The sequence below is a fragment of the Daphnia carinata genome, chromosome 6, assembly GCF_022539665.2.
Source record: "Daphnia carinata strain CSIRO-1 chromosome 6, CSIRO_AGI_Dcar_HiC_V3, whole genome shotgun sequence".
In the NCBI taxonomy this organism is placed as follows: domain Eukaryota; kingdom Metazoa; phylum Arthropoda; class Branchiopoda; order Diplostraca; family Daphniidae; genus Daphnia; species Daphnia carinata.
This window is the reverse complement of record NC_081336.1, coordinates 6,413,666-6,439,439: the sequence shown is the minus strand read 5'-3', so window position 1 is coordinate 6,439,439 and position 25,774 is coordinate 6,413,666. Positions and strand designations below refer to the sequence as shown.

The following is a 25,774-nucleotide window of genomic DNA, read 5'->3' as shown; positions in this document are numbered from 1 at the left end:
AGCTACGCGGCCATGCAGAATAAAGTAGGCGATGATTGACCTGCGCTTTAGGCCGTCGTCTGGCAAACCTTTTTGTTTAGTTTACAAATCACTAGGGTTTGGTTGCTAGAAGGTGGGCGTTACGTCAGATTATCCAATAAATCGGCAAACTAGGAAAAATGGTATATTATGTGAAAGTACCAGTTGAAGTGTAATTCATTTTTTATTCTGTATCTTAGCAATCTTCCAATAGTGAAATAGAAGAAACTCTTAAACGAATCCAATCTCACAAGGGAGTGATTGGAGTTGTTGTTATTAACAATGAAGGTGAACACTCACTCTTATTGAACATTACATGTATATAAACTTGAATTTTCCCTTTTCTTTAGGCATTCCAATCAAATCCACATTGGACAATGCCACTACAATCCAGTATGCTGGGTTGATTAGTCAACTTGCTGACAAAGCCTGCAGTGTTGTTCGTGAGTTAGACCCAACCAATGACCTGACATTCTTCAGAATTCGAACGAAAAAACATGAAATCATGGTAAAATTAAAATAAAAGGTTACATAGTGACATTAAAAGTAAAATTTGCTCTGTTAGGTTGCACCAGACAAGGAGTATATGTTAATAGTTGTTCAAAACCAGTCAGATTAATATTATTCATTGGCAAACTTTATCTCAATAAATTTTCTTCTTGGGCAACTAATTCAAAACATTCTGTTCACAATATTTTTTAAAGAACTTAGCTTAAACAAGTAGTGATAGAGTTTCGTAAAAAAAAAACTTCCCTGTAGCGAAATAATCAGAGAATGAATGATGAGAAGAATTTTTGTCATGATTGGTAACTGATTGTTGTGGTCAGTTTGGTGTCTAATGAAAACAGATAATTGAATAACATGTTCCTAAAGATTTTTGAACCAAAACATTGATTTAGCTGAGGAAAGAACATGTAGCAATAATGTGTACACATGATCTTGTACTAAGATTCTTTCCGCATATGGCACACCCTTTTGTCATGCATTAGACCTTAAGATATTATTGGGTAAGCGACTGAGTAATTTCGACCTAATCTTCCCGACCACAATACCCGAAATTGTAATATCTGCATCAAACCTTCCTTTATGGCTTCTTTAGCGTGAGTAGACGAAATCGAATAAAGTCCTCTAGTTCCATTGGGTAACAAAGAAAACATACTTAAGGTTCGAACTATGTACAGAACATATAAAGGCGCACGAAAACGTGTTCAACCTGGGAAATTTGTTATGATTGACACATTAATTTTTTTTTTCTTTAGAAATAGTTCAAAACGGATGCTGATAACATAATGCACTCTTGCGGAAGATTAGTAGGTTACAACAATCAAGAAGAAAGTGCACATTGTAGAAACTCGCAAAATTAATGAAATTTTCTAGATATATGGCTCCCAGCCAACCCATTATAGCGTTATATCTTGATGGATGTATGGGCGGAGTTCAGTCGAATAGGAAAAGGACAAGAGAAATGTTGTTTCATTGTAACATGGCAACCACCAGGGCTTGGCCCCGATTACCTGAGACTCAGCTTACTGCCGGAAGATGCTGGCGCGACGCACGTAAAATGTGCTTTTTTCACCTCTTGTTCCACTTTAGCGCCGGCACCTTCCGGTAGTAAGTTGGCACTCAGGTAATCGATGCCGACCCCTTGTAATCACGACAGATGATTCCCACAGCGCTTCCCTTTTGCTTTCAATGTTTCTGATTGCAATCATCCAGCTATTTTGTTTGATTTTCTTGAAACTGTCTGTACATCCCCTAGGGATCCATCTGTCATTTTTCAGGTATTTTCTGATTCTGTTTTCTTCAATCCACTAGCGCCCTAATATCACCCTCCATCTCTTAATAAGCGCACTGGTGAATAATACGAGGACAAACCCATTTTTTATTTTGACACACATTACTTGTACTTTATCGAAAGTAAAGCATTATCCTTGAAATATCCAGATTACACACTTGCTTTCATTGGGCGTCCCTTGGAGAAGGAGGGAACACTAAGATTGCACTAAATGTTCGAAGGATTGCTGATAATACAAGAATCGATAACTCAAGCCAATAAACACTCGCTTTCGTCTTCATGTAACCAACGAACAAAGGAGAAAAACAAAGAGTTTGAATTCCGTGGTTAATGTAGTTGCCCGAATAATTTGTGATGATAATTAACGGTTTTCGTAATTTGTTTTTGATATTTGTATTGTTAAGCAGCCATTCGCTAATGATAGTTATAATTAACGTAGGTATGACAATAACTTGATATGGTGGTCTTGAAATCTTACTTTACAGTATTAGTGATCAACAAGAAAGTTCGGTGAACACATTGAGTTTGTCATCTTGTCAAGGACAATCCTTTTACAAAAGATTTGGGAAAGTGATGCTATTCATAAGTAGAACTTCGTCGCAGGAACGGAATGTATATTCTTTGATTTCAATTCTTTTTTTTTTTATAATAAAAAAAAAATGTTTTTTCATGTTTTTGGACTTTATATGGTGTCTCTGTATGAAGGGTATACACAGATTAAAATGCTCCACAGGTTCCTCCTTGAGCGCGGGCCGGATTACTCTACATAAAAAAGAGGGGTTGGTTGGGTTAAACTGTTAAAAATCTGCCTTTCTGAATACTGGCGAAAAGTAAGACAGGATCACTGACCTCTGGTTTATCGAGTGGCTTTGAAACACTTGGGCGGCCACGCTTGGTTTGTTTAAAAAACGTTGTGAAAACAAGCTCCGCTACGATACCCGCAGTGTAAACTATGGGAACACCGTACACAACGGCTGAAAAGAGGACGGATGGGGCCGACTGTAAAGAAAGGAATTAAAGAATACAAATTGTGAATTAATATGAAACTGACAACAGCAACACCAAAGCTTGGCATGCATCTAAGAATGGAAAAAAGGAAGGTAAATGTCACAAAATGCTTCTACTAGTGGAACCCAAAGAGAAAATAAGGGAAATTTTTCAAAACATTGTTAGTTTTTGTCTTTCTCCAGAGACTTCAGAAAAATACTACGTTGAACGTCTTACCTCAATGACTTTGCCAACAATGCTTCGTCCCATTTGATGATCGATCGCCATTTTTAATTGATATTGTTGTATATATTTACTTGAGTGTACTTCCCAGCTTGCGACCTGGTATGCTACCTGCTCAGGTTCCTGCGAAAGACTGGCGCCCAATGCTAGAACACAGTTTTCTTCGTAGACCTGAATAGAAACTAGCGGGGCTATGTTTCACTACAGACATCAAGGTAGGTTTAGTAAACCTCAGGTTCATGCCTCCAGCATCTCGTTCTACCGGTATTTCTCCCATGAGAGGTTTCTGATAAATAACGGTAAAAACAAGGTAAGAGGCTGTTTAGTTCGCGCTGTGTTTCGCTTTGCGCAAAAATGTTGATTCGGAGAGAGTTTCAAAATGAGACGGCAACTGGCCAAAGTAGCTAATACTTACGAGCTCAAATATCGATAAGTTATTGTTTTAAAATTGTTTTAGTGGCTTGACCTTATTGCACCATTCTGTACGGGGTTTTATGAAAATGACTCGATCACGTCTATTTATTCAAGTCAAGTGAATATCAATATACACGAGTTTTGCATCCTGAAACTTCGTTTCTATCTAGGGTCATGTGGGTCAGCCAAAAGCAGTCCACTTCGGGCTACCAGTACCATGCTGCTAAAATTTAGCTTCTCCACTGCTGCGATAACCTGATGATCTAAATCTTTTTAGAACGCCAGAATTTGTCCTGAAAAAGAAAAACGAAACAAAAAAATCCTGTTGTGAGTTTTAATCGCTCGGTTTCGGTTGCTCATTTCTTTCTTTTGAGGCCAAGAAACGGGAGTAAGCAGCATGTGCTGTTTCTCTATTAAAAAGTAGAAAAACCTGTTAAACTGGAGTGGAGTAGACTTATCAGGTTGCCAGAGGAATTGCAAAGTTAGTGGACGAAATCGTATGTAAAAAAGAAACACGCGCAAGTTTCAATCGAAAATGGTACAGGCCGACTACTCTTACTACATAGCCGTACTTTCCCAAATTCCAAAGTTTCTAAATAACCGCGGTTAGGATATTTCAAAAGACAACGAGGAAATATGTTTTTTTATTTATATATTTCTAGGCAGGAGTCATACCGTATGCGGTAAACCTTTACTTTACTTAACGGACACAGCGTTGAACAAATGGAGGCTAGAGGTTCAAATTGTGTACCGTAAGCCGAGCGCAAAGTAGGTCAGCTTTTGTTTGGCTCAGAGGTGAACTTAACGTAGTATGAAAACAGCACGTTACAAATAAATTACGCTGAAGGTATCCTACGCACGCGAGAGAGAACACCAATTAGTTCGTTTAATTATTCTTCGAATCACCGTTACCAATTGTTGTTTTTTTTTTTGCATTGGCGTTCAAATGCGTACATTTTAGGCTGAGCATGAGGCAACATTTAAAGCAGTAATATGCTAGATAATTATGTAATGGCTTATAATTCAAAATTGGCAAAAAAGTAAGATAACTGTAATGAGAAATTATTTTTATCATTTAAGAGGTCCATAAACGTAAATTTTTTTATTGGAAAAGGCAGTGGGTGACATTTCAGCTAGCAATTTGTTCGTAGCCAACTGAAGGATAATTGATTCTAGCCATATATAAATCTGCATTGTCAAATGGTTGTTAAACATTCATTTAATCAATTTTTAAACAACTACCCACTGTTATCTGCCAACGATGACTCACTGGGTCATAAAACCAGAAGACAATTTAGGTATAAACTAATAAAAATTTGTGGATCGCACGTACAAATCTGCTGAAACGGGATGGCAATAGAAATCGTTCGGGCACCAAACTCCAACCCAACTTCTTGTTCGTGCGTTGCTCACGAGATGGTCTGTGTGAGCATGTGTGGAACCAAGGAGAAATGAAAAATGAGCCTTCACCACAGGTAAGTTGTTTTCCTTCTCTTTTGAGTTATTGTTTTCGTAAATATAGCAGACGAATGGGATTCCCGAAGAAGCGGAAGAAACTGGACAATAAAATAGGGGCTCATTTTCCAACGCTGTCAGCTCTATGCCTGTAATTCATGTTGACTTTTACTCTTTCTGACCACAAACAAAGTAACGGATATGAAAGAACTTCCTTGCGTTTGGATTATATTCATAACTCGTTGGTTTTAGTGTTTTGTCTCGCTACCGTCCTATACGTTCTATATGTGGGTTCCATTGTAAAGCTTGTTTTAGAACATATAAATACGATTAGCAAACCAAAGAAACATTCAAATTTTGAAATGTACCTACTTTAATTTGACTAGCCTTTTTACAAAATGGGGTAAGCATGTCATTACAAAGCCAAACTGCTTTTAGAAGAAGTAAACAAGGGCATTGGCCTTGTAGTTTTCACGTCAGTGCAGTGTTGCCTCCATAATTTGAAAGAGACTAAACCCTACATTTTAATGGTTGTGTTTTTATGATGATTTTCTTCCCACAGAAGTATTAAAAATGAAAATATTTTGAACCTCATCAATAATATCAAAAGAAGACGATTACTCTTTCCATTGTTTAAGTGGTCTGAGCATGGAAGATAGCAGACTGATCTAAGTAATGGAGACTCCATTACTGAATGACAGACATTACCAATTCAGCCCGGTTCTAGACAAGTGCCACATGTAGGTTGACGGCTGGTAATCAATAAATGCGAGCTTAATTACGACATTTCAGATTAATGAGAATTTTACGAGAAGAGTTCTCTGTTTCTCAATAAAAGTGCTTTCAGCAGGATGGTCATCATTAGCAGACATTCCCTTGCAGAAAAGATAAAGCTCGCCATTTTGTTTAAATGCTGTCAAACCACATCGCCCAATTCGAAAACTCCTTTAATTTTCTAAAGTCTGAATTCGTTTGCAAAAAATATGTGTATTTCATAAAAACAAACCAAATAAATAGGAAAAAACGAATATTGGTAAAGACATTTTTAAAGATATGCCCTTTGGTTCTTGGAATATTAATCGAAAAAGGTCCCACAAACCCACAAAAAAATTGCTGTACAGACATTGAGTTCCAGGAAAAGAATCACGATAAAAATCTCTTTAGCAAGAGAGAAGACGTGTGTAATTCCATTGAAACTCGAAGGCTGGAAAACCTATGAGTCTCGATAGGCCGTCTCAAGGAAAACAAAATAGGAAAGAAAAAGGAGGGGGCTATTCTTTGGGGAGGTAGTCAGAGAACTCTGTCCGCCATGATGGCTGGTACACATTTTCTTGTAAAATAAAAAAAAAAGTGATTGTCATTTCTGATGTTGACTTTGCCTTTCCTTTTTTCCCTACCATTCTCTGAGAGACAGAAGGGAAAGGATGTCCGCTCTTCCTCTCAGCAACTTGTCAAGGTCAAGGTCGAGAATTTGCTCCAAGCTTTTTAATAGAAATCATGAACATTGATTCGCCCAGTCGCCTGTGAATCTAGTTGTCTTGACCAGTGAAGCGCAATTTCTGTTATACCACCGGCATATACTAAACAAAAGCATAACAAAAAAGTAGAAAAAAAACTTGAATTGATTTGAACGCAAAAAGAAAAAAAACATCGTGGGAACCGAATCAAAATCATTGCCACGTAGCACGCGCTTAGTGGTTCAATCAACTTCCACCAATGGAAAGAAGATGCAAATCGCCGAACCGGAAAATGCTTCATTTCTTAACTGTTGGGATTTTTGCAGAAGCCCTGTTGCTAACTTAAAATACTCATTAGATGCAAGCTGTTTCTTTTTGTTAATAGGAGAATAACGGTATCACGTGAAGAATGTTCTCGAATTCGGGTCATCCGACGGAGGACGTCGGGTGATGAAACCGCAGACAAACCTGAATGGTGAAATGACGTGCACAGGTAAACGAAGCGAAAGAAAAGCAAACGTACGAAATGAAGGTAGTTGAAAGTAGACGAAGGAGCGAAAGGGTATACATATAAACATCAACAGAAAGAGCCTCCAGCTGTTGGCTGATATTCTCCTACGCCAAAGCTCCACGGAATATCATCAGTGGATATACTTTGTGTTTCCAAACTGGGGGTTCATTTCACCCTTGGGAAATGATTAGGATTCAGAGTTGTTTTCATGTGTGTCCTCAGATGCAGGGTCTATCAAATCGGAATGTGACCAACGCCTGGAAATAAAATAAAAAGCTTAAGAGGAATGACCAAAATCCAACCCGAGGTCGTGCCGTTGGTGAAAGGGGGAACCCCTGAAACGTGGCTTGTCAAGCTGGAAGATCATCCTTGATACTATTGCATTTTGCATCGATGGCCCAGATGAATAAATTGTTTCATACGAGAAGCTTGTCGTCACTTTTTTTATTTACCCTTGCTTCGTATTTTGAGGTTATCGTATCTGATCAGCCATGACTCAATAAAAAAAAAGGCTAAATCACGTAAATGAAGCAAAAATAACAAACAATATCAGTAGGGAGAACGGCAAAAGCAGCATTGCCAGATGTTATAAAAATGTGAAATTTTTATTCTCCATCTAGCGGCTAATTCATGCACTTTAGTTTTTTTTTTTACCTGTGTGGCAAAAGAACCCAACCCCGGAAAATAAACCTGTGGAGCTTTCTCAGTTCAGTCAGTGTACTGGGGGCTGTCATCTAACTCAGGTGTGGCTGTATAGTTGTGTGGTGGTTTTCTTGGGGGTTGTTTGTTATTATATCTTACCTATTTCGCTCTGTGGTATTCCTATTTTTATTGGGGGGGTAATTCTTCAGTTTTGTTCTTGCTACTCGTGGATGTTGTTCGTTTTATATCGTGTTGCTCCCAAGTTCTCCCAAACTCGGCAAAAGTACCATCCTTCGACACGTTCGGGAAACTAAAAAGAAGCACAAAAAAAGCGACACAACAAAAAGAAATACTCTCTGCCAAGCTGAACCGTACGCCATTTATAATCTCAAACCACCTGGACTGAAGATCTTTTTGTCTGTCGAAAATTCGTTTCTATTTTTCATTCTTGTCCGGTCTTCTTCTTGGAGCCGGTTTAGAATCGTTTAGGTCGTATGTCTATTAGCTTTGCTGTTGTGTGTCGTGTTTTGGAACGTAAAAAAAAAACAACAAATCAACGTGATCGTTATCCATCGAAGGGTGAACACAAAATTCGCACCACCAACGTTGCAACGGGACTTTAGTTTTTGACCACACTTTTTTCGCCCCCCAACAACAAAAAAAATCCTATTAGCCAACTTAACTCTAACACCAAAGAATAAGAAGATAATCTGTGGCTATGGCGACGACGTATTTGAGCGTGCTTCACCTGGCCACAGCCGGTCTTAATGGCCCTTTACTCGGTTCCGACGAAGAAGAAATTGTTCTCATCTGCCTGGTCGTCATCAACATTCAAACCAATCAGGTAAACAATTACAACAAGCCATTTTTTTTGTTTGTTTGGTACTGCTTTTTGTTCACCTTGGTGCTGGTAATTTGTGTTTACTAGAAGTATTTTGAAAACTATGATAAGAAAGAATTGCCACTCTCTAAAGCCCCGTAAGTTTTCTTATCATTTCGCCTCTCACTTTGAAACTTAACGAAACACCAAACTAGATGGAATGCCTTTCTTCTTACCTGTTGCACTGAAGCACTTGAATCCAAGATGGCGCCCTAGTGTCGTGACCACCTGTTTTTCTTTCTCCCCCGTCTCTCTGGAGCTCTTTCCTTTTTTTTTCCTGTTCGGTTGAGCGAATGTTGAACCAACCGTTTGGTCTAGAGACAAACATTTCAGACAAACACACAAAAAGAAGTTTTAAGAAAAAATGGTGGTCTCCTTCAATATTGACTTGGTTAGAGTTAGTAGGCTACAGAAGATAGGTACCAAAAAGAAAAGGCCGTTGTGTTGATATATGGTTCACTGATGTGTATTTAGGTACAGGATTTCGTGTCCCTTCCTTTTTTTTCAAGTCCTACTCGTTGATAGTAGATGTATACATTTAAGGTACGTAACGTTTGCCCTTATCATTTTCGTAGGCGACAGTCAGGAGTTTGCTCGTAAAATCATACGTCAACGCTAAGTCCCAATGTATTATCATGAACACACACTCTAATCTTAGCTTTACAAATCCATGGGAATCTTATTGACGCAATGAACAAGTTCGTTTAGAAGAACGTATACCTGATTTTTTGTTTTAATTCCTGATACATCACGTTCACTTAAGAACAATTTCTTTTTGCTTCACAGCGTTAACTGTGTGTTGATTGAAAAAAACAAAAAAAAACTGGTGAGTAATTTCAACGCGTCGCATTGATAGTGAAGTCGTATTATTTAAATCTCATGTTGCTAGCCAACCCAAAAGTTGATTCGTCACCTTTTATGGGATTGTATTTCCCCCAACAACCAAAAGGCCTTTTCTTTTCGAAGTGCGACAGGTTTTTTCCCGTTTAGAACAAACAGAAAAAATCAAGAGAACAAAATTTATCATCTGTTTTTTTTGTTTTTTCGTTGAACAGGTTAATTTTTTTTTAAGTACCATCGACTTTTCATCGATTTTGGAATTGTCTTTGTACCCCTTTTTCGTTGATGACCAACAGTCGCTAGTTCTAATAGAAATTCAATAAGGAAGAGACAAGTTCTTGTACAATTTTTGGTCTCATTTATTTCCATTTGTTTTTCCTTATTTTTTTTTGTAGCTTAATAGCACCAACTCAGGGTTGACTGACCCGTGTTTTCAATTGTTTGCCGGTGTGACGAGTTTTCTTTTATTCTCGGCGGCGTATTCTTTTTTAGAAAGTCCTTTACCTCAGCTGTTGAGCGCTATTTTTCACACCGAAATTGCGTTTACACACAGAGACAACAATTTTCCTCACTTGTTTTTTTTTATTCACCTATTGTTTTGGGGTAAAACAATTTTTTTTTATAGAATAAAAACAAAAATGGCTTTAGCTACCCTTGTAAAAAAAAAATAAATAATAAAATTACACTTACCGTGTGTGTGTGGGTTTTCGACAATAAAAGGCACACACGGGATCGTGCATTTCGATTAGGACGTCATTTTCGATCATAAGCTAACGGTACATTTGTTCGCTCAACGTGTAAGAGGTCGCACAGATGCAACACGATTTCGACCTCGCTATGGTCTGGTGCTTGGCACTCTTTTGTCTTCCATTGAGCTCGTTCGTCTTCCGCCAATGACGTCATCTAGCCTGTATGAGAACGAAAACAAAACAATTTTTGTTTTTTATATTTCATGTTTAAGAAGAAAAAAAAATAGACGAGGAAACATTGAGCTATCACACATAACGGCGGTCTTCAAGGCCGCTGGAAACCGGGGCTACCTTTAATTACCTTGCGGCTTGAGATATACATAAAAAAAAAATATATATCTATGAGAATATTGTCGTGCAAAAGAATGCGACCTTCACTCGTTTTATGATTTTCTCTGTGTGTCCAATGTGGTTGCTTTAGTTTGCGCACTATCTGGGTGGCATTTCTTGTGTGTGTGTGTGTATCTCTACCACGGTCGTCGAGGATTTTCTCTTTGGAAATACCGTTGCTAATGACAAACCGCTGAGATTCAATTGTTTTTTATTGGTTTTAATCACGCTCAAGTTGCTACAGATTCAGTGACCAGGTCGTTCATATATACTCATTTTTTTTTCTCTTTTTCTCTTGTTCACAGGTGGTGACCGTGCAAGACTACTGGGTTAAACCGCGTTCGGCTGATATCAACGAGAATGTCCTTTCTGAACAAGCCAGAGAAGAAATGGGTCTCTCTGAGGAACTCATCCGTACGAAAGGCAACTCACTGGAACAAGTTCTGTCTCAGGTAAGCAGCACAACAACCCAAAACACACACACACACAAAAAAGAAAAAGGCTGGAATTTTATTTTTGAACCATCCCCTATCCAAAAACGAAAACCTGTTGGGTGACTTTGACGCATGCGCTGTCCGAAAACTCTCCCCGGTTTGACGGTGTCGATACGTACCGCTTTGGAAGACACAACACACGAAAAATTTCTTTAAAGAAAAACAAGGTTTTATGGAAGTCGGCATCGTTCCAGGCCGCCAACATTTATTTTAAAAAACGAAAACAGGAAAGACGAGCGTATCGTATTTGTAATGGATGCACATCGTCTTTTTTCTTGGTCTAGTCGGTCGACAGTTAAATTACTCACCTCTTTTAACTGAGTACGAGAAAAAGGGTAAACCGATAGCGAATGTAAAACGATCGACGTTCAACTCGTTTCACGCTGCAAGTTAAAGAAATGATTGAATTAGAAATTCATCGAGTTATAAGAGAATCGTGCGTCAAACCCCCCTGTCGTGAACGCAAACCGTAAATTGTGTTCCAGTAGTTGATGATTTTAGTACTTTCGAAAGAGAAGAACTGTTTTGAGCAGCCTCGTATTTTCAAAAAAAAAAAAAAAATTATAATCATGATGCATTTTAATTCTTTCTTCTCTTACGAACCTCGAGGCAACCGTCATCCCGTCATTCTTCTTCCATCTCACTTGGCATTTCGCTTCGAGTCTTTTTCTTTTAAAATTATCATTAGAAAAAGATTAGAAAGAAAGAAAAAAAATTCAGCTTCAAGGTTTTTATTCAGTTTTTGGTAGCTAAACACATACGTACCCAATAATACACGAAGCAAAACACACCGAAACTTACCGATTCACGCCGCCACCGAAACATCATGTATCCGTTGTGCTCGACCTTTTCTGATGCGTGCAAAGGGGAAAGGCAAAAAAAAAAAAAGGGAGAATATGAAGAGGCAAAAAGTCATTCTCACTGTACACGTCCCGGCGTAAATGTTAGATTGGTTAGCCACGGGAGCTTTTTTTTTTTTTTTTTCTTTCTCTTTGTAACGATTTAGTCAGACACGCCAGATGGTTTAAAAAAAAAAAAAAATTGTGCACAAGGAAAAATTTATAATAGCGAAAAAAGAACAATTGCACGGGAGGGGGAAGTACAAAATGAAAACCCTGAAGCATTATGATGGCGAATTGTTATTTTCATATTTTTTTTTTACGATCTCTGCTAACCTAAAATATATAAAAAAAACCCTCGCTAATGGAAACATGGCGTTGACGTCAAAAGGGGTGAACATAAAAGTTGGACTCATTTTTTTTTTGTTAGGATCTGTTTCAACTTCAAAAGCATAGAAAGGGAGAGAAGAGGTAAATACAGTTGGCTGTGCAGCAGGTGAACTATTGAATTAATGTTTACCAAACTCTTTATCCTTCTCCCCCCTTTTGCTCGTGTGGACGTATGTGAACAGGTGTGTGATAGTCGGCCTGTTGCGTGAATCTGTTGGCACCAGATGCATCACACCAACATTCTGGTATCGTTTTCACATCTGAATATCTCGATCGTTCAATTTAGTTGAATCAACAACACAAAACAATATTTATATCGATTTTTTTTTTAAATATATGAATGGCTGGTTTTTTTTTTTTCCCTTCCTCCAAAAAGAAACGTGAATGGTTGACACGCCGATGGCACAAGGAAATCTATTGTGACCACTTCCTGGCGCGGTTGTAATTTTTTTAATGCTACGGCCACATACGTCGAAAATTTGTTGTCCCCCCTCCTCCCTTACTTTTATTTTCGGTTTGTACACGATCCCCCTTTCCTTAAAAAAAAAAGAACTAGTCCTGTTCAATTACCGTTCAATGAAAAGAAGGGGAAATGCGATCGTGAAATGGTAATGAGGTTTTCAAAACATTTGGGTGAAATGGCGCACATGACTGATAGGTCCCTAATTCTTTTCTAAACCAATTTTTTCTTTTTCATTTTTCACTGTTTATTATGTTTCCAAGTATTTTGGAACACACCTATCATTTATTTTGAATAGGAGGGATATGCTGCACGTGTTACGTCTCAAAAGACTGGCCGACTTTCTCGATTCATGACGGAGAAAACGTGCCCGTCCAAATGCATATGATTTTTTTATTGTTATCTCGGAGGTTTAACTTTTTTTTTTTTTTGAGAAAAAAATGATTGGTATACGCCATGCGATAATGAGATGTTCTTTTTTATTTTTGAAGTTTCCGATATTGAGTTCAGCCCTTAGAGGGGAAACACGTCGACCGCTGATGGATAGACTGCCAGAAAGATCATGAAGAAGGCCGATGAGACAGTAGTCAGATTTTCATAGCCTAACATGAAGGACATACTATTTAAAAAAAAAAAAAAAAAAAAAAAAAGGGGGAGAAAAACATAAAAAAAAATAGGGAGGCCATCGACCGTCATGCCGATGAAGAAAAGAAAAACCCACTGGGCAATCTAATAAAAGTGAAAGTTTTTCTTGCTTGTAATTCGGGACCGAGAGAGCTCCAAGGTTTGAAAGATGTCTCTAAGCGTGCACGTGGCGTTTTGGAAACGAGGCCTGTCTGTTTTACTTTTTTTTTTTTTTTTTTTTTTTTGCGTACCAACTATTTTTTTTTTAAATGTATATAAACACGAATGGGGTAGTTGTGTTCAATCGTGCAAAGCAGGTTCATTGAACGCATAGACTCTTTTTCATGACTTTCGTTCTTTCTTTCTTTTTTTCAGGTGGACAGTTTTCTGCAGAAAGTGTCGACCGAAGTGGACCAGAAACCGGCCAGCCATGCGGCCAACGTCGTGATCGTGACGGACGGCCAACTCCCTTTGCGCCAATGTTTATTGCCCGAGACGTGCTCGAAAGGCATCGCCGATCCACCGGCCATTTTTGGCCATTTTTACGACTTGCGCAAAGAGTTCCGAAAAGCCTTTCCGAACGCGCCTGAAATCAACTCCATTCAAGACATGATAAACTGTAAGTTTATTTTTATTTTTTTTTATTTCAAACTGATTTTCTTTTTTCTCTCCCGCCTGCGATTATAGAAAATCGCAGGCCCTTTTTTTTCTTCCAAGTTCAAGGTGAAAATTAAAACATTTGTAAAAAATTTTTTTTTCAAAGAGTCACGAAGACATAGTCTACAAGGGGATGGGAAAATGTCTTTTTTTTTTTTCTTTCATTCTTTCAGTTTTCGAAAGTCACCGGATGAAGGTGGGACAGAGAGAAAGAAAATAATAAAGAATGGGGGGGGGGGGGAGGGGGTGATGGAGGACGCACGCTGCGGTCGGGTGTTAAGGGTGTGGCCTCATGGCCGAAGGCGATCTATGCAAGGTAACCTCGATGCACGACGTTTTTGCGCAAGCAAAAGCGAATTGTATCGAAGGGAGAGAAAACGGAGGGTTGGAAGAAAAACGAATTGATGAATAAAACCGATATTAACTTTCTAATGGCATTTCACAATTACGAAACCACATCCTCGAATTGAGAAACGTAAAAGCTCGTCGATGATAATTATCAACGATTATTCATTTATTAAAAGAAAGAAAAAGAGGAACGTGTTTTCTTTCGTACTTTGGAGTGCGTGTGTGTGTGTGTGTGAGTGGGGGGTTAACTATTGCTGTAGATCCGGGCAACGCCTAGATCTACACTCCCTTCTTTTTTAACAATCCGGTTTGGCATTTCTTTTTTAGGGGGTTCATCGTTCCCTTTTTTTTTGTGTGTGTGTAAAATTCCCGAACGGGTTACCATAAGAATTTGGTGATTGTTCAAATCACCTTTATTTGGGAAGAAAACAAAAACACGATATCTGACCTTGGCTACGTGATTCTACTTTGATGGCGATAGATAGCTCATTTTTATTTGTGCCGAACGATGTTTATATATTATATATTTCTCCAGTGGAAATTCCCGAGAAATCTATCAACTCAACGTGAAGAGAAAAACATTGGCGCGTGACGGAAGCAATCCATTGATTGCACCAATGGCTCAGTGGTTCTGTCAGAAGCCGTTCGCTCATAAAATATCCCGAAATAAATTGTCGCTCAACCACGTTTAGCTCTTTAAATTGCGTTTTTTCCTTCTTTTTACAAGCCAATTAGAAGAGAAAAAAAAAATTAAAAAGACGGTGGACAATTGTTGTCTCCCCCCCCCCCCCCCACCTTTTTATTTTCCAGGTATTCCTTCTCCTTAGTTGGCGTTCCAACGGTTTCTTTCCTTCTTCTCGGTAAAAGAGAAAGACAGGATAAAAGGAAAGGTAGAAAAAAAAAAGAACAAACTTTTCCAAGGACCTTATTCGCTTACCCCACGGCTCTCCCTTCTCTTTTTCAAGCTTATTCAACTCACCTGCTTTGGAAAAGAAAAACAAGACTTTTCTTCTTTTGATTCCGTTTGAGTTTGTTGGGTATCTTTTGTGTTCCATTTTTCTTAGTCATCCTCTATATCTCGACAGTTAAATCGACTAGTCAGCTTTTATTTCCTTTTTTTTTTTTTTTTTTTTTTGAAGCTATTAAATGAAAGGAAGAAGAGGCTTCTTTTTTTTTAAACGTGATTTAAAACGAGCCAATTGTTGATGTATTACTTTCGGCAATCGTTCGCTGTCGATGCCATTTTCATAGCTAAGATTGGCACCGGACGACCTTGTTCGTAAATAGAATGGCAGAAACATTGTTGTTGGTGGATAAATTGTCTTCTGGAACAGTCGAATATGGCCATCCACCCTGAAGGGATATATATATATATTTTTTTAAAAATATATACCTTTATAAATAATTTCCTTTTTTTTTTTTTTGCTTGGGTTTTTCCCTACGCTGCCGGCAAAGTTCCCATTCCAGGGAAGCTTCTCACCTTCTTCTTTTTCCTTTGGCTGGGAGACATGCTTCGTTGCATTTTTTTTTTTTTTTTTTACCCAACATCTAGTCCTCGTGATATTCATCATACACACACACACACGAGAAACTTGTTTTCTTGTATATTTTCTCTACCTCCCGGCCTTTTTCCGTTGGAATCATCATAAAAAATTTCCATTTCCTTCTCAAGGGCTTCTAAAAAGCCCATCTTCTTCACGAAAATATTATTTCTTTTTTTTGTTTACTGGTCTTGCGCCTTTTTTTTTCTTTTTCTTTCGTGATTGAAGGGGAAACACCGTGATAAAAAAGACTTAAGCGCATCGTTGGCAATGACGAAGCAATTTGATATAAAAGAAAAAGGTCAACGTATTTTCTATTGTGTTAGCCTTCATTTGATGTCGCGAAAGGCAAGATGGAAGTTAAAATAATAAAAAAAAATGGTGGGAAACCTGCAGGTACTTGCTGGAACCAACATGTTGTGGTTGAACGCTTTGCCGAGTCTCTTGCACACGAAAAAAAGAATCGATCATAATGGGATTCGAAATGAGGGTAGATGCGGTTTTCTAACTACACCGAAGGTTGTCTTACTTTTAGCTCGGAGATAAAAATGCGAGAATCAGACTCTAACCCATTTTTTTGTTTTAACGAACATCGACATTTTCTGCGTTCCATTACGTTTTCATGGAAATATTTTTTGTATATATATTAATTTTTCTGTAAATATTCTCGTTTCTCCCGCCGAAATATCGTGAAGAAATTTTTCAAAAATTAAGTACCCGCTCGTTTAAATTCTTGTGGCAGTGTCATGTTTTTTTTGTTTCTTTCCTTCGTTCTTTTTTGATGGTGGTGTTAAAAGTTTCTCAGTCTCTGACGCAACTGGCGTTTAATGTGCTGTGTACAAATGTACAAGGGTTTCCTCCAATAGAGCCATTGATCGGTCCCGTATTTCCAACCTTCGGTTAACGGGTACGATTGTAAGGACAAATATTTAAAAAAAAAAAAAAAAAAAAAAAAAAGGAATAGAAATCATGAAGAGGGTTGTTAGCAATGCCGGTTATTCAGAACAGATACCCTTATGTCGTGCCATCAGTCCCGCATGGAATTTCAATTCTTTTTTTTTGTTTGGAGCCCCTCTCTTGTTTATCTTTTCAGGTTTGTTTTGTTTGCTATGACCGCGGAAATGCTACCGTTTTCCGCGAGGTAAAAATACAAACATTTCCTGTATTTTTAATGCTAGAAAAAAAAAAAAGAAATGTCAGAGACAGTTAGTTGTCGATAAACGGAAAAAGTCCACTCCCAAAAAAGACAGCTATTAACTTTTTAGGACAAGAGTTCGGTATGTCCGGTAACGAGCGGGCCTTTTTCCCCCTTTCATTCCCTTTTTTAATGAGTCGACCACGTTTCTTCGCTTGTGCAAGAAAAAAGCTTCGATTTTGTTATTCAATCCGTGTCGCACCCTCTTACGTATCTTTTTTTTCTGCTCCCGGTTTTGTCGAGTCACACTTTTAAAGTATTTTCATTTCGGTCATTAAAAAAAATGGGACTCCCCCGTTTTAGTTCTTGTCACTGCGACTAGATGGCGTTGACATATTTCTAATGGGAAAGCCTAATGAAAATTATCCCCATTTAGTTTTTCGAAAAGCTCTTCTATTCAAGACAAACTCTTCACCATTGGGAAAAGAAAAAAAATTTTATAACAAAAAAGATTTGTATTCCTAGATAAAAACGTGAATTGATGATCTCAGCTTTTCTGCATCCGCTTTGAATACGAATTCGAAACGCGAAGAACATGTTATCTTGATTGAAAAGAAGCCAAACACAAATATTTCGATAAAATTAATGGTTGGGGTTAAAAGACTTGTTCATTTTTCTCATGCATGGTTTTTTCTATTTGTAATCATTTTTGTTTTGTTTCGTTTAACCTCGTCTATCGACGCCACAACCACAGATGGCGCCAAACGCGGGTGTAATTCAAAGCCGGTCACTTCAGTCACTCGTGTAGGGGGACGGCCTTGATTCAGGCGAGGGAAAAGAGGGAGAGGAAGAGAGAGAGAGAGAGAGAGAAAAATGATACGTTCCCCAACTCCCCATTTTTCTGATTCTTTCTTGTGTCTTGTAACACGCAATTTTTCACTGCAACCGAGTGATTTGTGATGTTACTTAAAAATGAATTGAATAAGATTGTGTGAACGCGAGCACGTCTGCCATTCTCTCATCACCAACATGCCTTTGAGAAAATGGAGACGAAAGGAAGGGGCTGGCAACAAGTGGTATACAGCTGGATGCGAATTATGGCTCTTCACTTTGCTCTCCCTCCCCCCCTCTCCTCCCCCATTCGTAAAAAAGCAAAGGGAAAAACAAAACAAAAAAAAAAAACTGCTGGCCGGTTGCTCTCTTTTTGGAATTGGTGTCTGGACGCGGGTTACTTGAGACGTTCTTATCAAACCCGTGGATGAAAATTGCCCTTTTTCTTCAGGATTTGTGTTTCAAAACCGAGTTTTTTTCTTAAACGTATGGGTTTTGTAGGCAAACAAAAAAAAAACGGGTGTTTGTGATGTGGCCTTTTGTTTGATTGAAAAAAAAAACAAACTTATTTATATAATATTTGTTTTAGATCTGAATTTGGAGCCGGAAGAACCAGCTAGTGTAGTTCAGCAGAATGCCACGAGGAGAGAGGCGCAAGATATGGGCCGCATTCTGCAACGACTCCTAAAAGAAGGTACACAATCTCATATTGTGTGTTGCTCGTGCTAGTACAACACACCTCATCTTTTTGTTCGTGATTTAATTGCCATTTTTCTCTAAAAATCTGTGGCCGCCATTTTATCGTTCGCATTTGGACTCGCCAACAGGTCACAAGTTCGACAATCCAGAAACGATCCACTTGCGATTGGAACCAGGCATTTGGTGAGTGTTTCAATTTTTTTTTTTTTTTTTTGTGTGTGCATTCTCATTATTTCGAATCAATAGTTGTCGAACAACGAGTTGTTTTGTGTTTCATGTTGGTTTAGCCTTTGGCTGGCTGATAAGCTGATAACAGTGCTCTGTATGCTCTTCATTGCGTTTGGCCTTTTTTTTTTTGTGGGTTGTTTGCTATCGGCGTCATGTCGACTGTGTGGAAAAGCTCTAAAACTGTCACTCACATTCGAGACTTCTCGACGGGATTTAAATATCACTCGAGCTCGCATTGATATCGTTCATTATTTTGGTGATTTCAACTAATAGTCCACTCTTTCTTTCAGTTCGAAAGATGAAGAGGTGGACAGCAACACAGTAGTACGAGCACGTGGTCTACCTTGGCAGTCATCGGATCAGGATATCGCACGATTCTTCCGCGGTCTCAACGTTGCTAGGTAATTCATCTCTTCATTTTTCCCTTTTGAAATATTGAGTTACGTTTTTAGACGATAAGTTCTTTATCAGTCGTGCTGACGGTGCACGCCATTTACAGAAAAACAAAACACGAGATCGTGTGTTGTAGTTGCAGGCTGTTTTTGTTGTTGCCAAAAGGGGAGAAAGTTCATCAACCATGTTTGGGTGAAAGCTGACGTGTGCAAGAAATGCCCTTCTTTTTCCAACAATTTTTGCTTGGCTTTGCTTCCGGTCAAGTTGGGGGTTACTGAAAGACGATACGCCACTGAAAGAACGATACGAGCACACACACACGCAGCTCGACAACACACACCACATCGAAAATTTCGTTTTTTTTCCTTTCTCATAGTGGACAGCCCATTATTTGATTTCTTTCGTTTTTTCTTTATTTGTACGATGGGCAGTTTGTTTAGTTGTCATTGTATATATGTTAGTTTTTTTTTTTTGGGGGGGGGGGGGGTGGTTTTCTCTAAGCCTGCACAAGAGATAAGATTAAAAAAAAACACACAAAAAAATGACTTGAAGAAGCAGGTTTCCGAAGCTGGACATTTGAGTTAGTTGCAGCAGCAGCAGCCCCCCCCCCCAAAAAAAAAAAAAAAATGATGGGCAAAAGTGGGAGTTTGAGCTCCTTTTTTTTGGGGGGCGGGGTATGCGACTGATTAGAACACAGAGAAGCTGAACGCGACCCATCATCTTTGATACAAAGTTCGTTGTGTATATTTCTAATCTAAGGATAGAAAGAGAGAGAGAGAGAGAGAGAGAAATCCTCGCGGGCACTAAAAAAAAAAGAAGAAAAGTTTATCTGATATTTATCCACCCTCTTGCCGATGATGGCACATCGTCCGCATCTTGACATCTTAGATGTCATTCTGTTCGTTGGCATTGCCAGTCCGGGTCGCAGTTGCTTGTGATTTTGAACTATCGGTTTCTTTCTTTCTTTCTTTCTTTTTTTTGTACGTTTTTTGTGCAGTGGCAAACATATCTGATATACAGTTTTGCGTACCAAAGTGTGGTTAACGTTCGTTATTGTAACACGACGTGACCCGAATCCGTGTGTGTGTGTGTGTGTGCGTGTCCCGCGTGAAGTCACTCGCCATTTGATGCGGATTTCCACTTGATTTTTTATTTTTCGGGGGCGGGGGGGAGAGTTCTGAAAGTTTGCAGTAACATTCGTGCCTGTTTTGTTTGTGTGTCTAAATCACCAGTGAACGAAAAAAAAAAGACGATTTTCTTCAAAGCGGAAATTGGTTGATAGCCGATCTCTTTCGATTCAAGTGTGTGGCCGACTGGCGCCATCTAACCTTGTCAATAATAGAAGGAAGAAAGTTTTTATTTATTTTTTGTTGTTGTTGTTGTTGGTTCAATTTGTCGAAGAAGAAAAGAAAGAGAAGAGAAGCTATGCTGCCTGCTGCTAGTTATTTTCTGATGCCGACTCCTTACATTCATCCTCAACCTACACACAACAGGGGCGGAGTGGCGCTGTGTTTGAGCGCTCAAGGAAGACGGAACGGTGAAGCCCTCGTCAGGTTCGTTTCGGCTGAACATCGTGACATGGCTCTTAAAAGGCACAAGCATCACATTGGTCCGCGCTACATCGAAGTCTACAAGGCCACAGGAGATGACTTTATCGATGTCGCAGGAGGTATGACGTCACAACTCACATATTCAATTACACCTTCCTAATCCGATTTGTTTGTTTGTTTTTGTTTTTTTTTTTGAATTTTTATTCAATTTAAAGGTAGTAATAATGAAGCACAAAACTTTTTATCGAGAAGTGGTCAAGTCATCGTGCGCATGCGTGGATTACCCTACGATTGCACGGCCAAACAAGTCGTAAGTAACTTCCTTTTTAATAAAAATACAAATGTTCCTTTAACAAAAATCGAGTTTCTCTTGTTAGGTTGAATTTTTCGAATCCGGAGGTGAAGATGTTGGCTCTACCGTACTAGACGGAGATGCTGGTGTCTTATTTGTCAAAAAACACGATGGAAGAGCAACAGGTGATGCTTTCGTCATGTTTGCTACCGAAGAAGAAGGTTCGAAAGCGCTAGCCAAGCACCGTGACATTATTGGCTCTCGCTACATCGAACTCTTCCGGTCCACAACAGCGGAAGTTCAACAGGTACAATTCGATACTTGGAACAATTGAAACAAGAAAAAAAAAAGGAAAAAAACAATTCTAACTGTACATTTTTCTCTCTCGTTTTAGGTTTTGAATCGGTCTATGGATCCGCGTACGTACGAAACACAAGCGCCTTTGATTCCGCAATTGCCACAGATGCCTCTCCTTCCTCAACAAATGATTACGTCTGGAACACGCAAGGACTGTATCCGTCTACGTGGTTTACCGTACGAAGCTCAAGTGGAACACATTCTTGAGTTCCTCGGCGAACATGCCAAGAGCATCGTCTACCAGGGAGTTCACATGGTGTACAACGCCCAGGTAAGAGCTAAAACTTCCATTTTTCTTCTAAATTTATTTTTTGGGTTTTATTTTTTTTTTTTGAATGGTTTCATGGCATCATATATTTTTTGAGTCCTTTTTATTTTAATTTTGTTGGTTTGGTATACATTGATTCTACATTAGTTACATGAACTAAAAACAAAATTTAGATGGGGTTTGTTTTTGTTTTTCAAATGTGTGGTGAAATGAAATCCTCCAGTTTGACCTGACCCTCTTTTTGTTGTGTCATTGACTCGGCGGCTGTGCGCTGGATCTTTCTTTTTTTTTTTTTTTTTTTTTTTGTGGTGATTGTGTGTGACGCGGGTGGTGCTCGATTGCAGGGTCAACCATCTGGCGAAGCCTTCATCCAAATGGACTCTGAGCAGAGTTCGTTTCAGGCAGCCCACCAACGTCACCACCGCTACATGGTGTTCGGCAAGAAGCAGCGCTACATCGAGGTGTTCCAGTGCTCAGGCGAGGATATGCACGTCGTGCTGACTGGCGGCCTGGCCCTACCATCGACTCCGGCGACTCCAAAGGCTCTGCTCTCTCCCGGTATGTTGCCCTGGGACCAGCTCAACAGTCCCGCTGCGGCTGCTGCCGCCGCGGTGGCGGCCGCGGCCGCTGCTTCTTCTCCGTTGAGCAACGCTCAGGCCCAGCTCCTGCAAGCGCAAGCCCAGGCACAGGCTCAAGCGCAGGTGATGCAGGAGCAGGTCCAGGCGCAAGCTCAGGCTGCCCAGATTCAAGTCCAGGCTCAGTTGGCCGCTCACGCACTCAAACAACAGGAGGGTCTCTGGCTCATGGGCTTGGCTCCTCCCCCCTCACCTGCCACTTCAAATCCTTCACTAAGTCGGCCTCCACCTACCCAACCAACCTATACGCTCTCTTCTCGCCATTCTAACCCAAATTCCGTTGATCGCCAGCACCGGTCATCGTCCGGCGCTGTTAATGCCCAACAACAGCAGCCACCGCCTTCTGGCTTGGGTCTACTCGGTCAAGGGGGCGTTCGGTCCGCTCCTTTTATGCAAAACTCTCACCAAGGGTTTCCGCACCTGGGCCTTGGCATGGCCGGCCTCGGGATGGCAGGTCTCGGGATGGGTAATTTAACAGTACAACAAGAGTTGGCCGCCTTGCAACAGTTTCCCATGCTTTCCGCCAATTTTCCGGGTTTGAATTTCGGCCAGATTGGCGCCACTAGTAATGGCGCTGGTGCTAGTAGTGGATCGGCCGCCCCGCCCTCGTTGAATCATCCACATCATCCGCTATTTTTGCTGGGCCTTCAGCACGGCCAAAATCAACTTGCGCGCAACAATCAGGCCGGTTTAGCTAACGCCCTTCAGGCGGCCAAAGCGGCCGGCTCGTTTTTTCCCGGTATGCCGGCGCAACCGGCCTCGACACAGTTGGGTGGCGGATTTAAACGTTCATGGGAAGCAGCTTTCCAACAACAACAACAACACGCCGACGCTTCTCAAGCCGTGGCAGCAGCTGCCATGGCGGCGGCAGCGGCGGCAGCTAAAAGGCAGTGGCCACCGCATTTGGGCGGCGCAGCCGGTGGTCCAGGTGCTGGCTCCTCCTCTTCTCTCACCTTCCCTTCTTCCATCTATCCTGCTTTGTAGTAGTTTATTATTCTTGGGGTCATGTTGGATATATCTATTTTTTTTTTCGTTGTTTTCCTCGTCGTGGACTTATATAGACGGGTTCATCTTTTTGTTTTTTTTTTTGTTTTTTTTTCTTGACATTGCGCACCCATTTTTTTTCCCTTAATTTTTGCGTGTCGTTTGGAAATTATTTGGCAGATAAAAAAAAAACCTGGAGACTTAATTCGTAGTGGTAATCAAAAATGGGATCTTGTATAATTTTTTTTTTTTTTTGCGAGTCTGGTTACCCGTTTATTATTTTTTTTTGCATGCCGGGCTTTATCGAGTTGACATTGTTGTTGAATTTTCCCCTCTTAATTCCCGTGGCCTTTACAAAAAAAAACAAGAAAAAACACTCATCAACATCCATTTCTTATACCCCGCCCCATTTTTCTTTACTCGGCTCACTTGTCCTATGTCGCAAAAACATTCCGTAATCCTCTCTTCACCTTTATTTCTTCTCAGAAATATTCCATTTTGCTTTTGTTTTTTTTTCGTTGAGCCATCAGCTCGATTCGGAATTCCAAGATTCGTAGTGATTTTTCATTTCAAAAAAAAAAAAAAAAAAAAATGTCTTTAAACGTTCCATCATTCCCGAATATCTTGCCTTGCGTTTTGTTTTGCCCTCCCTTTTTCGCGGTAGCTTTTTCAAATTATCGTTTGCCGCGCAAACGTAAAACGCAATTGTAGAGTTCGTGTGTACCAGTTGATTTCAGATAGCTCTATATCCATTCTAAGTATCCCTCTTTAAATTTGCGTTCACTTTTTTCGACACTCTTCGTGAGTTTATCCCCTTTGTGAGTCATTCTTGGGAGACCTTTATCTCTATTTTTTTTTTTTTAACCCCCTCGCTCGTTTCAGCTTGCCAAGTATGTCGATACTAACGTCGATGACGACGACTGATGGGGTTGATGCAGTGTTGTTCCAAATGAATTTTTTCTCTTTTTTTTTTTTTTTTTGGTCCTATCTTTACTTTCTGATTATTTGAAAACTAACCTTTATTCTATGTGGTCTGATTTTTTTTTTTCTGTGCCCGTTCTCACTTCACTCTCTCGCTCTCTCCAATGCTTCGATTTTTTTTTTTTTTTTCGTGACTCAATTTACCTAAAACACGGACATTTACGCACAAACACACGAGAGATACACACACACACACACACATACAGACGTTTGTATGTCCATTAGAAACGGTGCTGGTTGTTTGTTTTTAAGTTAAAAATATAAAACAAACAAACAAAAACAAACACGATTTGGGAGGGCAGAGAGGGAAGATCCGAATTTCCTTTGTTTCTTTTCCTCCCCGTTTTTTTTTTTTTTCGCCTTCTTTTGTTACCTACTTGTGTTTCTTCTTTCCTTATCCTTGACGTGGCCTTTATTATATAGATCTATTGGGATCCAAAGAGAAACCACGGCGTGTATGGCTTGCTATTATTATAATCAGTCTCTCTATTAAACCAGATACGATCATCATAACACCTTTTTTTATCCTTTTTTCTCTCCCCCTTTTCAATTTATAATACACAGTGTTTTTTTTCGTTTAGCGCACTTGATACGTATTTATACTTAATCAGTGGCTGTAGGGTTCTCAAAAACTGGTGTTACCCTGGGTTCCTTTTTTTTTCCATGGAAAACAAAAAAATTCGGACACATTTTTCTTCCCTCGATCCCCGTTTTTGAATTTGCGGATAATATTAGGATTGGTTGCGCTTATTGTTTTTTTTTGTTTTTTTTCACGGGTTCATAGTATTTTGATTTGGCATTATTTCTTTGACCCATTTCTTTCGTCTCGGGAAACTTTGCAGTGCGATGTTGATTAAATTTAATGTTTTCTTAATTTTAATTTTCCGTTTTTTTTTTGCTGTGGGTGATTCGATGCCTTGCCCCTTGATTTATTTTTTTTAATCATCGCTCATTTTTAAGCTCCCTGACCTCCTCCCAAAAAAAAAAAAAAAAAAATATCCCAGATTTTGAATTCGATTGAAGCTGTTTCCTGTGCATCTTGCAGCTGGAAAAATCGAATTCAGATATCGAGGGATGATATTTTTCTCCCGCACAGACCTTAAAAAATTTCGTTATTTAAACAAAAAACATAATTTACAATAATAACAAAAGCATGAAATTCCCCCTGTCCCTATATCTTTCCTGTCGGCTTTACGAAGTTCATTATTTGATGGTCGTTTTTTTTTCAAATCCTCGGTTAATTTGATCATCTTCATAGCTTTAAAACTCGATATTCCAGATGGTGCCTCAGGTCTACCGTCCGCTTGTGCCGTCCATTAAAACAAAAAAAACCATTCAAAATGTGATGGTGAATTTGGGGGAAACAATTGGGCTTTAAAGTTCGCATTGCTGAATTACATCCTCTCTCCATGTGCATCTGGTGGATTCGGTTGTGTAGTGAATTTTCTTTCCTCCACGTCATTAGGACTGGCAATTGTGATGCAAAAACAAATCATTTTGGGCAAAAACGTGTAGAGAGTAGACAGTTCAGAATTTCGGTGGCCCTTTTAGGTACATGATCTCTCACTTTGAAACAACTTTGGAACACTACACACACACGTACACGCAAACACTGACACACCACTTAAGAAACATTCGTTTTTGAAATCTTCTTTGCTGTGGTCAAAGGGTCAACAATCAACTACCTGGAGAATCTTCGGTTGTTTTTGTTTTTATCGACGATTTTAATTTTATGTGTGTGTGTGCG

General features: G+C 39.4%; 2 protein-coding genes across 2 annotated transcripts; both read left to right on the top strand.

The window, feature by feature from the left end:
- The first annotated feature begins 12 nt into the window (after positions 1–12).
- LOC130702265 (dynein light chain roadblock-type 2-like) lies at positions 13–696 on the top strand. Its single transcript, XM_057523923.2, has 4 exons — positions 13–161; positions 219–306; positions 369–526; positions 584–696. Exons 1-4 carry the CDS (start codon positions 159–161, stop codon positions 635–637), a joined length of 303 nt encoding a protein of 100 aa, XP_057379906.1. The 5' UTR covers positions 13–158; the 3' UTR covers positions 638–696.
- A 7,398-nt stretch (positions 697–8,094) lies between these two features.
- On the top strand, positions 8,095–24,540 carry LOC130702295 (epithelial splicing regulatory protein 1-like). The gene is made up of 11 exons (XM_057523963.2): positions 8,095–8,366; positions 10,627–10,773; positions 13,504–13,747; positions 18,230–18,334; positions 18,468–18,522; positions 18,858–18,968; positions 20,454–20,629; positions 20,726–20,820; positions 20,888–21,109; positions 21,197–21,430; positions 21,772–24,540. The coding sequence occupies exons 1-11, from the start codon at positions 8,241–8,243 to the stop codon at positions 23,044–23,046; spliced, it is 2,790 nt and encodes a 929-aa protein (XP_057379946.1). The 5' UTR covers positions 8,095–8,240; the 3' UTR covers positions 23,047–24,540.
- The last annotated feature ends 1,234 nt before the right edge of the window (positions 24,541–25,774 follow it).